This window comes from Opisthocomus hoazin, chromosome 2, assembly GCF_030867145.1.
Source record: "Opisthocomus hoazin isolate bOpiHoa1 chromosome 2, bOpiHoa1.hap1, whole genome shotgun sequence".
In the NCBI taxonomy this organism is placed as follows: Eukaryota; Metazoa; Chordata; class Aves; order Opisthocomiformes; family Opisthocomidae; genus Opisthocomus; species Opisthocomus hoazin.
The window spans coordinates 24,815,264-24,829,707 of NC_134415.1; the positions used below are offsets into that span (position 1 = coordinate 24,815,264).

The window sequence follows — 14,444 nt, forward strand, 5'->3', positions numbered from 1 at the left end:
TATTTCTCTCAGTTGGTAACATGATTCAAATGGAGCACGTTTACAACGTCACAGTCTCTTGCATTAATAGAGCTTATGCTTGGTGATCATCTTCTAGTTTGGGGGTTTGTATATATCATGCATACACACACACACAAAGCAAATATTAAGCAACTCCAATCTAATACTGTTAAAAATGAGTACTGCATAAACAAAACATAAGCGCACACAGCAATTTCATGTTCTAAATCCACCCACACGGTTGTTCTCAGTAATTGAAGAACAGAGCTGCATGGGCAGATTCACAGAATTTGAGTTACAGACATCTGTGCTGAAATAGTGATCAGCATATGAAGGTTTTGTTCATTAAGGAACAGAATAAGGTCTTGTTTTTTTATTTATTTTATCCTCAAAAACAAAATAAATACAGAAAAATTGCAACAACAAAAAAGCAGAATAAGCTCAAGGTACTCTGCTTCTTTCATTCACTCCCAGAAATCTACTCATCTTGAAGCATAATCTTAGTGCTATTCCAGGAATGAGCCATGATAAACAAACTTGCACGTATGAAATCAGTTACCTTAAAAATCTGGAAAAAATGGAATAGATTAAACTACAGTGTAGCCTGTAGAATAGTATTGTCTCTAGCTGCTGCAAATACCACACTGCAGATTAAGATATAAAATCCCTAACAGACCAGATACAGAATTGCCAGTCCCCATGAATTATTTGTCTCAGTGTCTAAAAGTCAGAGCTCAGCTGAAAGTCCAATGCAGGTAGCCTTTTCCATCCGGGACACTCTGTTTATATTAACTGTAGATAGTTTTATGGTCCACAAAGATGTCCAGTCCTTCTTTGAATACTGCTAGGGCGAGTGGCCTCATTTTGCCCCAATGACTTCCTATGGCAGTAAGTTTTACAGTCGAATTACCCGTTAAGTCAGGAAGTCTGATAAGCAAAGCAGTCTTGGCAAAAGTCTAGAGACTAAAGCAAAAGATGGACCAAGAGCCTAAAGCAAAAACAAGTTTCTTCCTTTAAAGGGAAGACTTTATGCTATTCTGATTTTACTTTCCCTTTCACAGAACGTCCCCGCACTCCTGTGTTACAAGAACAGCAGCAGAAGCTTCACTTGTAACTGTAATTTTATTTCATGTCATCCTCCCATGCATCTCTCTTGCAAGGTAAACAATTCCCCATCTTCAATTTTCTGAGCTAAAACAACAGAGAGACAGCACCTAGATTTTATTTCAGCAGCTTAGAGCAGCAATGTTTCACAGCTTACTTTTAAGCATCATGACTTAAATTGATTAACTGAAAAAGGGGATACATTTGGACGTTTTTCACAGCCTCTCTGGAGCTCCAGGGCACAAACCTTTCCTTTCTTCAGCTTTCAGTCAATACTGAATGACTTTTCAAGAACTTGATCCAAGAGTGTCAACGAAGCAAAGAACTAGTTATACAACAATGTTATCTCCATGCGTGACCTGCCACAAAATCTGTGCTCCTCTGGGATTACAACATGTATTAAGATTGGAAAAAAACGTAGAAGAGCAAGATATAAAACAACCTTAGTAAGCGAGCTCACCAAGTACACCTATTTCTTCTGGCAAGTGCTGAAATAGATGGACAGAAGGAGCTATAGTGCATCTGCAGACAGATGTGCCCAGGGAAGGTTCCAGGATAGTTCTAATAAAAGCCAAATCCCACAGACTTCAGTAGGTCAAGGCAGTTACCACACAAATCTAGCCATGATTCACAGCATTCCACTCTAAAAGAACATGTATACCCCATCTTCAGGGTGTTTTGCTCTATTACAGGCAGATTTGTATTCGAACATAACTTCTAGTTTAGTTTTCTCAGAAATAAATAGAATCCTGATCAGCAAATTCTTGTCTGCCATAAATTACACAGCACATGTTCCAGTTCATTAATGATGCTTAGTCTTGAAAGCTACAGGGATTTCACAATTCTTCCTGTAACATTTACAAAATATTTCCATAAATTTCCTACTGACTGAGCAAATAACATATCCTCCCCAGTTAATGTTCCTAACAGAGAGTCAGAACATCAACTCAGGGTATCACGTATGGAGCATCCAGCTGGTTCTCTCGATGAGAGCACAGCAGAGACAGAGTTTGTGGAATTGAAGTCTCACCAAGAAGAAAACCTGCCTCCAGGGCAACAGGAACAGGTAAGAACTGGTGCAGCAAGGACCTATGCTTCTCCTTCACAGCACTGCTCTCCCAAGTAAATGGATGCATAGGGCTCACGGGGCTTTCCTCACCACTGAGCAGCAATTACCCTGTACAGATGTCTGTTCAGAAGGGGATAAATCCAAGAAGACTCAAGGCTCCATTTTGCTGCTACCAAACTCAAATTGTAAAAACGAAGTAGAAGGCGTTACATGGGTGGGTAAAGAAATCAAATGATACATATTTTAATATGGGTATCTTACTTTCTAAAACATCTCCTATGAATAGATCTTCCCCCAGTTTATAAGCAAAGTATATTTTAATGGTTTTCACTCAGTGCATGACCAGAGTTATTTTTATAGCAAGCATATGTGCAAAACTGTATGTGGGACTCCTAACAGTCAATACCCTAACTGGTGTGGGTCACTAATGATTAAACATTACCAACAAACGATCCTTTTTCAATATGGCTTCAGTATGCTTAATCTTAATCAACAGCAGGCAATTCACAGGGTGAACTCAAATTATGAATTTGTGCTGTCAGAGCCAGGGAAAGGCGGGATGCTCTGGATTACTTACAAGATCTCGGTTGGCAACCACCTATGGCCCACAGTGTGCTCAGAAGCCTAACGACCATGCAACACCCGCAGCCCCTCCAGCTGCATGTGTGGCAAAACCCCACCGTGTCCTCCCCTCAGCCTCGGGGCTGCTGGGCTTCCCAGGAAGATCAGAGTCACTACAGCAGCAGCAGCATGGCACATCCCCCCAGTTCACAAGGCTGGTTTCGTTTAACGAAAACCTGGTTTTCTGAAACAAATTCTAGACTTCATCTGTTTCTGAAAGATGGTGGGAAAGAAGGGCATCACTTGATAGACCGGAGACAGAGTTCATAGAATCATCATTAAGGTTGGGAAAGACCTGTTAGACCGTCAAGTCCAACCATCACCCCAACACCACTATGCCTGCTAAACCATGTGCCGAAGTGCCACATCTACGCGTTTTTTGAATACCTCCAGGGATGGTGACGCAACCACCTCCCTAGGAAGCCTGTTCCAGTGTCTGACCACTCCTTCCGTAGAAAAATTTTTCCTAATATCCAATCTAAACCTCCCCTGACACAACTTGAGGCCATTGCCTCTTGTCCTGACGCTAGTTACCTGGAAGAAGAGACCAGCACCTGCCTCACTACAACCTCCTTTCAGGTAGTTATGAAGAGTGATGAAGTCTCCCCCCAGCCTCCTCTTCTCCAGGCTAAACAGCCCCAGCTCCCTCAGCGGCTCCTCACAACGCTTGTTCTCCAGACCCCTCACCAGCCTCGTTGCCCTTCTCTGGACACACTCCAGCAACTCCACGTCCTTCTTGTAGTGAGGGGCAAAAAAACTGAACACAGTACTCCAGGTGTGGCCTCACCAGTGCCGAGTACAGGGCACGATCACCTCCCTGCTCCTGCTGGCCACGCTATTCCTGATACCAGCCAGGATGCCGTTGGCCTTCTTGGCCACCTGGGCACACTGCTGGCTCATGTTCAGCCGGCTGTCAACCAGCACCCCCATGTCCTTTTCCGCTGGGCAGCTCTCCAGCCGCTCCTCCCCAAGCCTGCAGCGTTGCGTGGGGTTGCTGCGACCGAAGGGCAGGACCCGTCACTCGGCCCTGCGGAGCCCCTCACCGCTGGCCTCGCCCCGCGACCCTGCCCGACCAGACCTCTCGGCAGCACCCCCGCCCCTCCCTCTGGCGCTGATTGGCTGGCGGCAGCCCCGCCCCTCCGCCCCGCCTGCCGCGAGCCTGCATCCCGCCGCCGTTGCCCTTCGGCGGGCGGTGGTGCGCGCGCGCACTACACAGCGCGGCCTGTCAGGGGTGCGGTGCGTTGCCTGACTGAAAATTGCCGCCACCCTCGCTCTGAGAGCGGCAGGAACCCAAGGGAGAGCGAGCTCCCGCTTCTTTAGTAACGGCTCGTGTATTTCTCCGGATTTATTTTTTTTTGTTGCCCTTGTTTGGCGGCTTCCCGCGCTCACGGCTCGCAGGCGTTCGCGGCGGGCGTCAGCGAGCCGGCGGGCCCTTGCACGCACAGGCGTCGCAAAGAGCCGGCCGGGGTCCTTCCGCGCGAGGCGCCGCAGCCGCTGGGTCGTTGGGAGCGCGCGTGCCGGTGCTCCCCCCCCCCCCAGCCCCCGCCATGTATTACAAGTTCAACGGCTTCACGCAGCGGCTGGTCGGGGCAGCGGCGTCCGCCGCCTACAACCCCCAGGTAACGGGGCCGTCGCCCCGGGCGCCGTCGCGGCGGTGACCTTCGCCGTCCTCTCCCTCAGAGCCCGGGGGATCGGCTGGGGCCGCCCGCGGAGATACCCCCATCCGTCGCCCATGGCTGCCGGGCGGAGGACGCTCGGCTGCTGTTCTGGCGGCTGCCTCGCCTGCTGGCCCGGGCCTCCCCGGCAGCGGCTCCGGGGCCTGGTGGCCTTTGTTTGGCGCGGGAGGGATCCGCCGCGCACCCGGCCCTGCGGTGCGGCCGTGGGCGCTCTGCGGTGCGCCTCGCGGGTCGGCTGCGGGGTCCTAGCGAGGAATTGACACGCTTTCGTCGTGCGGGACCGCCCCCGGGCTGGAGCGGTGGCTGGTGGTGTTTTAATACCACAGCTGGCAAACCCGGCCGGCCCTGCAGCTAGTACCCCGTTCCTCTCTGTGCATGCAGAAAAACCAATTACTGAAAGCATTAAAACCCTGATTAGAGAGGATACGCACCTACAGAAGTTTGTTTGAAACAGAACGAAAACCAGTCTTTCCTCTGTATGATGCTGCCATATTTACCATGCGTATACAGGTTAAAATCTGCTCAGTGCTTACTGGGTCACCTCTAGGTACTGCATCCAGTTTTGTGCCCTGCCCCTCCCTGCCATGGGATCGTTCTTGATCAACTGGAGAGGTCACCAAGATGGTCAGGGTGGTTGAAGCACTTGCTCTGTGAGGAGAGGGTGAGGAAATGGGGCTTCTTCCATCCAAGAGACAGTGCAGCAGGAACAGGGACGGGTGCAGACCTGAGACCATCTGGCTGGCACCGACAGGGAGATTATCAAGACAATGGAGCCAGGCTCTGCACAGTGGTGCATGGTGGGAGGGCAGAAGACAACAGGCATAAGCTGCAACACGAGAGTTTCAAACTGGATGAAAGGAAAGACATTTTCATGCTGAGAAGAGTCAGGCAGCTGAGCAGGTGCCCAGGGAAGTTAATGCAGTCTCCATCCTTGAAAGCTTTCAAGGCCAGACCAGACAAAAACCCCATCAACCTGGTCTCGCCTCAGTTTGGACTGAAGAGCGCTAGAGGGCCTTTTCATCCTGAATTACCCTATGATCATAAGTAAATGCTGAGGTACTGGTGACTTTCTGATATGCCAGTTTCTGTCCCAAGAAGATTTTTATCCTCCCCTTTCCCAGTCACTCTTTGAAAGGCTTCCTGGGCAGCTACTGGGGAGCAGGGGTGCACGGCACAGGGAAGACAGTGGAATAAATATTATGTTCTAGTCTAAAAGTGTGTCTGTTCATTAAGAGTAAGTCCAGCAGGCACCTGTGCTAGAAAAAACTCTTGCCCCTGTTGCAGTGTTTGGGGGGTTTCTTACCTCTTCTAGACAGAATGATATTCAAAGAATAAACATTGAATGACAATTCATTTGTGTCAAGGAAAGCAAAGGCTAGGATTACCACTGTGGGGGGCAGAAAGGGCTTCAAGCCCAAGCAGTGTATTACCTCTATACTCTTCCAGGAAAGTGTAGAACACTATGTGTTAGTCTCTAGGTCATTGTGACTCTTTTTCTACAAATAATACATCATTTTTAGAATCCTAAGCGAAAAGCCCCAGCACAGAAGTACAGAAAGCTCTAGATAGCCATGTGGAGTAAAGCTGTCGTAAAGATAACACTCTTAGCTTCTGGAGGCTAGGTTGTGTAGCATTGCTTACCTTTCTGTTCAGCAGGCTGCCTCCATCATATTATAACAATCATCCCATTTTAAGTACATCTTTATATTTTTAAGGGATTAAAAAGGCAGACACAAGATAGGAGGGGAATACAGAATTCTCTGTTATCCCACATTCTGTTCTGTTAATGAATATTTGGTATGTATGGATATAATTGCAATAGTTACAGAAACACTATAAATCTGAATTCTTGGCATCTTCTAGATTGAAATGATGTAGTGTCATATGTCATAACTGGTTTGTAAAGGGTCTGTGCAAAACTAACTTCATGCATAGGTATCATTGCAGATGTGGGGGGGGGGGGGGGGGAAAGTCTAGATCTCACTGCTCTGCAAGGAAGGAAGCAGAATGTCCAAGGAATAGAAATACTTTTCTTCTAGAACACTGTAGTCATTTCTTTTTAGGTCATCATAGGGCATTGTATTTCATTTCAGTGTCATCACTGAAATGTTAAAATGTAATTTTTGAGAGGATATAGTTGAGAAGATGAGTTTATATCCCAGCAGGACCATTTTGCATAAGTCTTCTTAGTATTGTCTCCCTTTATCCCTGAAAAACCCCTGTGGGTTTTCTCAGATTGATGAAAGAAACACTGTCTTGCATATTTGGCTCACCATTCACACAGCTTAGTCCTCAACTGTGGCATGCAAAGGTGCTATGCAATAGAATAGCTACATTTTAAAAAGTTATCTTCAGTCCCTTTTTACAATGTTCTCAGGCTAGCTTTTTGGTATAATTTTTTTTTTTTTGTAGTTTGATTCTACTCCCAGGTGACACATTCAGATGCATCATTCTGACAAAATTGTTTGCAATAGATAGAGATTAAAATATGAAAGGAATCGTGTGAGTAGATGTTAAGGCCAAAAAGAAGTAAGTTTTTTCCTATTGATTTCATTACTATATTTAATAAAACCATAGCTCAGCATGTAAAATGGTTTGCTTTTTATGCTTCTGTTTATCTTGATGTTTCTGGAAAAAGGAAGACATCCTGTGATTCAAATTCTGCTGGTTCAAATATATATAATATATATTAATTATGAAGTATAATATTTCACTCTATTCTGTACTGTTACGTTGTGATGTTTCCCAATGGTGTATTGTTCTAATACAGGTTTAAGCTTATTGTGGGCTTGCAAAATACCAGTCAAAATATGTTTCAGAAATTCTTTTGCTGTCAGTAACATAACTAACAGCTTGTACTAACAGAAAAGAAATCTCTTTGTTTGAAACCTGTATCGTTCTTTGTATCTCAGTCTTAGCATTTTTAAAAGACTTAATTTTGCATTTAACAAAGTTATGTAAAGTAGCATGAACAATTTAGTCTGAGTAAACGGGAACTTTCTTGGCTAGTGCAGGTGAGGAGTCAAATAGGTTAAAAACTATTACTCATATTTAGGAGGGTAATGACTGCCGTAACCATTACAAATACAATAAAAACTATTAATTCGAAGAGTTGGCTTATGTTTAAAGTACAAGTAGTGGGACCAGTTTCAGATTGCTTCAGGTGAAGATGACAGTATGTACTTTTATCTAGTTCTTCAAGACTGACCATGATCCTAGTAGAAATTTAGTCATGCTACCATACCTTCACATGATACAACTTATTTTGCTTGTAGCTATTTAAAACCCCCACAAACCACAGAGCTTGTGATTTTAGCTGTTACGAATTGCTTGGAGTTCGTTAGGAAACTATAATGGTTAACCTTGTATGCTGTAGATGATACTCAAAATGTACAAAAAAAAAAAAAAATCATTTTTACCTAAGTGTGTCGTCCCAATACAAACAAAGCCTGAAGTGATCCTACCTAAAAGCTGAAGCCCTTGGAGTGGGGCCAGAGGAGGGCCACAAAGATGATCTGAGGGCTGGAACACCTCTCCTATGAGGACAGGCTGAGAGAGTTGGGGCTGTTCACAGCCTGGAGAAGAGAAGGCTGCGGGGAGAACTTATAGCAGTGTTTCAGTACCTGAAGGGAGCCTATAGGAAAGGTGGGGAAGATATTTTCCGCAGGGCCTGTTGTGCTAGGACAATGGGCAGTGGCTTTAAACTAAGGGAGGGTAGATTCAGACTGGAGATAAGTAAGAAATTTTTTACCATGAAGGTGGTGAAGCACTGAAACAGATTGCCTAGAGGGGTGGTGGAGGCCCCATCCCTGGAAACATTCAAAGCCAGGTTGGACGGGGCTCTGAGCAACCTGGTGTAGTTGAAGATGTCCGAGCTCACTACAGGGGGGCTGGGCTAGATGACCTCTAAAGGCCCCTTCAAGCCCAAAGCACGGTATGATTCTATGAAAATCATCCTTGTGTTAGTGGTTACAAATATATTTAACCTCATACGATGAGATATGTCCTGCTATGAAAAGCCTGCTATCTAGGTTAGAAGTGTCTAGGTTTAGCAAGTTCATTAAAGTTTCTTCAATGCATGTTCTGAAATAATAATTCTCAGCTTAACTTTCTTTCCTGTTTCCCCTCTTTATTTTGGTCCTTACCTCACTTTTCTCTACTTTCTCATTCTCAGATCTGTTTGAGCAATTCCCCTAACAGTTAAAAGCTTAAGCGTTGTGCTGTCTCCATTACATTGTGCTCCAAATCCTTAACTGTTTTGCACAGTTAAGAATATGTAAATCTAACTTGGAAATTGATGCCAGCAAGGCATAAGTTTGTTTGAACATGTTGGCCAACCAACAGATAGGTTGGGTCCTAAGACCTTCAGACCTCTGACAGGAGCACAAACACACTTTTTCAGAAGGGTAGGCAGAGAATTTTGTTTGTTGTGTTGGATTAGCTACATGTCCTGACCTTTCACTGGGGACTTCAGCATTTGACAAAGTAATTGCTGTAGCCTGCTGATAAAATCAGCTGATGTTGACTCTTTTGCACTAAGTAGATCTGCTGTACTTTTTCCAAGCATTGGAACAAATTCCTGTTAATGTGGTTAGGAATAAAAGATTAACACCTTAATATCAAAAGAGGAATTATCAGCGTGAAACATTTTTTATGAAGCTTGGGTCAGATGTGTAGAGGCATTCATTCCTCAGCCCTATTTTGAGTGTAGCAAGACACTGATATTATTAAATAAATATTATTAAATAAACCTGCAGTTTTAGTCATGTTAAATACAAGTGACATATAAGGTGTCTTAATGACTTGCGTAAAAAATGGTCTGTACTGAAATTCTTCTGTGTAATACTGAGGATTTCTCTTCAGCCATGCTAAGCTTAGCAAGCAGGTGGGTGTGAGATAAAGCACTTGCCACCTTCTGCCAATAAACACAAACAAGTACCCTGTTGGAACAGCCATGCGGTTACACTAGCTTAGCTGAGCTTGGCTGGAGTGGACCACAAGATTCACAAGTCATGGATGGAATTCAAGTGGAATTTATGTTGAGGTGAGGGACCTCAATTAGTGCAATGTCTGCATTAGGCAAACTGAACCATCTCTCCTCTGCAGCATATGTTTTGTTGTCCTCTTTGCTGAAGCCGATGAACAATATCAGTGATTTTTATTGAAATTGCTACGTGATGTTCTTAACTGCTGCCATGCTGCTTTCAGCGTCATTTACAACAGTACGCTGATGATACGAGTTTTCTGAAGTGGTTTAATTTGATTTCATGGTGAAGTTAGTCACGTGAGTCAGGTTTGAACCTCCTGTTACTCCAAAAGAAGGGGTTCTTATAACTATCTGAATAGGAATGTATTTCTAAAGCCTGAAAAAGTATGCAATAACTTACAGTTATTAACACAACTGATTTCACTATTATAATAATAAACCGTAGGGTGTGTCTTGCAACAAGGTGGTATCCTGTAGAGGCAGGAGTTTTAGCGCCAATAAAAAATGGTAAGGGTTGCTAATCACGTTTTTAAGCCCCCGTCTGTGAGTTTAGGGATGATGAAAGAAGTATCTTTATCATGGAACTGTTTGAAGTAGTTTGCAACTTACTCCAGTTCTCAGCATTTACAGGTTTTATACACTACAGGTAGCTCATGAAATAAAATATGCATGATCACAACAAGCAGGAATTGCAATGACCTAGTAACTGTTGAAGTGATCTCAATGATGGCTCCTGAAAACGTTTGGCCCTCAGGAAGGCATAAGTGAGATTCAGAAGTGGAAACTTAGAGGAAGATGAAAGATGCACATTGCTGCAGTACTAACAATCAAGAAGGCAAGGAAAGTTTTGGAGAAAAAAAATCACCTGCACATTTGGTATAAACGTGTTCTATAGTTCCTTCTATCACATCACCAGACAAAAACGCTGGTCCAAAATTGCTTTCTTCAAGTATTTTGAAGTAGCTGTTACTTAGTCTTCAATATATAACCAGTAACTTCCCCTGGCTGTTAACAGTTTCTTAGATGCATCCTTCCTACTGGTGTGACCAGAACTGCTTAGTCTTAAATAACTTTGTAATTACCTTCCATGCAAGCCTGTTCAGTAGGAAGGCACTAGTTACTGAATGTGTCAGAGAATCCAGTTTTGGCTTCTGTCTTTCAAAACATAACCAAGAAGGTCCCAAAGTGAGTCTAGTATTCATTCAGGCACTAGAAAAGTGGGAAGGTGGACCCACATTTTCAGTATGGAGCACTGATGACCATTCCATAGGCTATTTCGGGACGTTGAGAAATCTGGTCTGTCTGTTGAAGATGCCTGTTGTAGCAGAGAATTTATGTATGGAAAAAAACATGTCTGGTCTGTGGCAGGCTTAAGAGAAAAAAAGAGTGACAGTCTGCTTCCAGCTTCAAATACCGTTCAGGTAGTTCTCTTAAATACAAAATGCATTAACCAGTCCTTTGAACAGAAACTAGAATTTCCATGCAGCTTAAACTTGACCCATGGAGAGCAATTGCTGGTTCTGTTTATAATGAGAACCTCTTCCATTAACCTACTTGTACAATGCTTTTAATTATTGTGGCAAGTTAGGGAGAAAAAAAAAAAGTTACAGCTGTTTCAGGATTCATAATGTAAAACATCACTGCCACGTGTCCCGGCATAACTGTTAAATCTAACTATAGTCATAAAGGCAAGGAGGCCACTTCATGATGGCTGTAACTTTGTGCACTTAATCTTACCCATAGAACTGGATTATGTAGTTTTTAATTACAGCAAGTGTAGTGTACAACCATCTGAACTGAAAGGAAATTAAGTTATGCTGTTCATGGGGAGTACAACGAGGGGTGGAAAGTTGCAGCAGCATGTGAATTATAGGGTGTAGTTAAACTTGCATAAAATATCCACCATGTCAGGGCTTCCAGAGCGTCCTCGAGCACCACTTGCTACTGTTGTATGAAACAAGCGGTCTTAACTTTTTTTTTTTTCTCTTCAAAGTATACATCCAAATTATTTAAAGCCCAGTTATATATGGCTGCTGCTTGCAGCATTCAGGAGGAAGAGTTCATTGAAGTCTCTGCACTCTGTTTGACGCAAGCATGAGGGATTCCCTGTTTCTAATCCTGCTACTCAGATAGAGCCCTAGATAGTCTGACTATGTGTGAAAAACAAGCAGCAATTTGGAACAAGTACCAGTGCAGAGAAAAAAGAAAAAAACCCACAAACTTATGATAGCTATAAATTTATGTCATGAAGAAATCAGAAAGAAGGCTACTGTTCTCCTTGCTAAGCCCTGACCCAAAGTTGTAGCTGAGAAATGAGTGGGTAAACAATGTGTCTTTAGCTCATGGTCTTAATACCAGATAAATATTAGTAATATTGTTCTTGTAATGACTGTCAGTGTGCCTGCCTAACATGACAATTGGTACATTTGGAAGTGTTATATACCTTCATATTTTAATCTTTATTTATGCAGGGACTCAAACCAATAGTTTCCACTGAATCCCCAGCTCTGATTTTTGGGACAACAACTAAACTTGCTTCAGATTTACCAGCAACTGATTCTTTCTTGGGTAAAAACAAGGTTCCAGACCTACAGAAACTTTTTCAGGTAATGACAACTTTGAGAGTAATTTAAAGTGGAGAGTAGGACATATCTTTCCTTAATTTAATGCAGCTAACTACTTCTGTCATTCCACAATCTCAAAATTTTGTGAAGTCTAGTTAAGAAAGTGTGAAATACAGTATAACCTGTATACTTGTACTATACTACGAGGTATATATGTCTTGTATGGGAGATAAATACAGAAAGTGGAAGATCTAGTAACATTGTTTGTCTCTTTGCTGGCTTCAGAAGATGCTTATTATATTATTGGTTATTGGAAGCACTTTCTGTCTGGGAGTCGAAGCATATGCCTTAAAGCAGATCTAGAGGAGCAAAGCAGATCATTACTGTTTTTTTTTATCATAATTTGAGTATTACTGAAGCTGTTTGTAATGCAGTATAAGAAGAGCACAGTAAAGTTTTCAAAGCCAGTTTGTTAGCTATGCAACTTCTAAGCGTACTAGGGCTTTTTATAAAACAAATCAGTTAAGCATTTTTTTTAAAAACATCAAGAATGTGCTTTATATAATGTTCCCTTTTCTCTCTTACATGCCACTTGCATTTGGAATGTGTCAGTCTGACTTGGTGAATAATTTTTTATACATATCTTTTCACGCTCTTTTGTTAGTGACACTTCATCCAGGTCCTCTTTAGAAATATTTAAAGATACATTCTTTCTGTGTGCACTTAACAGCTTTGGCTAATAAAATTAACTTGCCTTTGCATTTGCCTTGCTAAACGAAAAACATGTAATACACTTGATCGTAGATAGCCTATTTGTCAGGAGGTTTCCCTCATGGAAGTCTCTTAATTTACCTGAGGTAGGTTGTTGCTTGTGGCCTTGGTATGGAAGTTCATTTCTGTTTTTTTTTTTAAACTCTTCCCACAGAAAGCAGATGGACTGCCAGTACACCTGAAACGAGGAGTTCCAGATAAGCTGCTTTATCGGACCACTATGGCTCTAACAATAGGCGGGACTATCTACTGTCTAGTAGCACTGTACATGGCCTCACAACCAAGAAACCAAAAGTAAATGAACCACAACTCATGGGACTTGTGAGACTTCTCTGAAGGACCTCCTGCGTGTATCTCTTTGCCCTTGCTTAAATTCTGTGATTGTATAGCGTTCATTAATCAGATCAATTTTTTTTGGAGAAAATGCTTTTAAATTGGTTGGCTTATGTGTTCTAGAAATCAATATAAACAGACTTAAAGACATTATCTTAACATATGGTTGTAGCTTTGCATTTGTTGTCTTGCAGGAGCATATGAACAATTGGAGAAAGTCAAGCTTTTCCTTCCTTCCCTCCCCCAACTTAAACATTGTTAGTGATAGGACAGGACAAATACTTTGTGGACTATACTCCACATTCCTTAGTGGGAGGATGCTGCTGGTTTCCAAAACAGTAAAAGCAAATAATTTAATTATTATAACATACCTGGGAACCTGCTTCTGTCATACACAGCTCATTTTACATAAGCAGGTGGCAGTGGATCTTTTCCAAATGCTGGTATATTATTAAATATTTGTACCTCTGGTGGTAGGACAAAGGGCTTATCTCTTTGGAGCATTTAGAGTGGATTTATTTCATAATGTTAGTGTCACTTTATGCATCAGAGTGCACCGGTATTGTACCATCAGTTATACTAGTTTTTGGACTTTCATTTGTCAAACTATCTTATTGTACAATAAAGATAACTACATGAATAACAAAACAGGCAAGTCTCAAAAGAACACTTCAGCTGGCCTAGTAGTAAAAAAAACTTATTGGTACACTTTTATTTAAGTTCAACTTGTAGACCTCAACCCAGACAATTTATTCAGCTACTGTACTGTAATCTTTTTGAGATGGTAATCCTCTTAAAACCCTGTCTCAGAACTCATTGGGTATTTAACTATAATTTTCCTTGAAACAGGTCACTGTCGTAGCTCAGCTGCCTATTATTTTCAGTGCGTACACATATCTATTTATGTACACACATACACACACATTTCCTTTGCTGTGTGGGTGGAAGAGAGACAAGGCAGTAAAACCCTTTATTCATTCTCTTTCCCTTGTAATATAGCCTTGAACTGCAAGTTTCACGTAAGTCTTCACAAAAAACATCGTCTAGTTTGATAGATCCTCCTCTGTCTGTGAGCATCAGTTATTCACTCCTGGTCTCCCAGGCTCTAGATAGGCATGGATTCACTGACCTCTGTAAAGACCCATCTATCCCAGAACTGTGCAGAAATCACTTTCCAAGTAAATAAGGAAAACAGTTGATAAAGGAACCTAAAATTCCCATTTCTTCAATCTTTTACTAAAAACATTCCGATTTATTTTCCAGTCAAGTTATATCAAAGCCTTATTACTGTTTCATATGAAAGAAGATAGCTGCTTGTA

General features: G+C 42.5%; 1 protein-coding gene across 2 annotated transcripts; it reads left to right on the forward strand.

Annotated features, from left to right (window-relative positions):
- Nucleotides 1–4,240: 4,240 nt before the first annotated feature.
- Nucleotides 4,241–13,773, forward strand: COX7A2L (cytochrome c oxidase subunit 7A2 like). 2 transcript variants are annotated; one of them, XM_075412904.1, is made up of 3 exons: nucleotides 4,242–4,413; nucleotides 11,929–12,063; nucleotides 12,947–13,773. In XM_075412904.1, the coding sequence occupies exons 1-3, from the start codon at nucleotides 4,342–4,344 to the stop codon at nucleotides 13,088–13,090; spliced, it is 351 nt and encodes a 116-aa protein (XP_075269019.1). In that variant the 5' UTR covers nucleotides 4,242–4,341; the 3' UTR covers nucleotides 13,091–13,773. The 2 variants fall into 2 exon arrangements, with proteins under 2 accessions (XP_075269020.1, XP_075269019.1); XM_075412905.1 differs by lacking the exon at nucleotides 11,929–12,063 and having other exon boundaries at nucleotides 4,241–4,413.
- Nucleotides 13,774–14,444: the final 671 nt, after the last annotated feature.

Coding starts and splice junctions, on each gene's coding strand:
- COX7A2L (XM_075412904.1), top strand. CDS start 4,342: ATGTATTACAAGTTCAACGGCTTCACGCAGCGGCTGGTCGGGGCAGCG. Junction 4,414..11,928: donor CCGCCGCCTACAACCCCCAG/GTAACGGGGCCG, acceptor TTATTTATGCAG/GGACTCAAACCAATAGTTTC. Junction 12,064..12,946: donor ACCTACAGAAACTTTTTCAG/GTAATGACAACT, acceptor CTCTTCCCACAG/AAAGCAGATGGACTGCCAGT.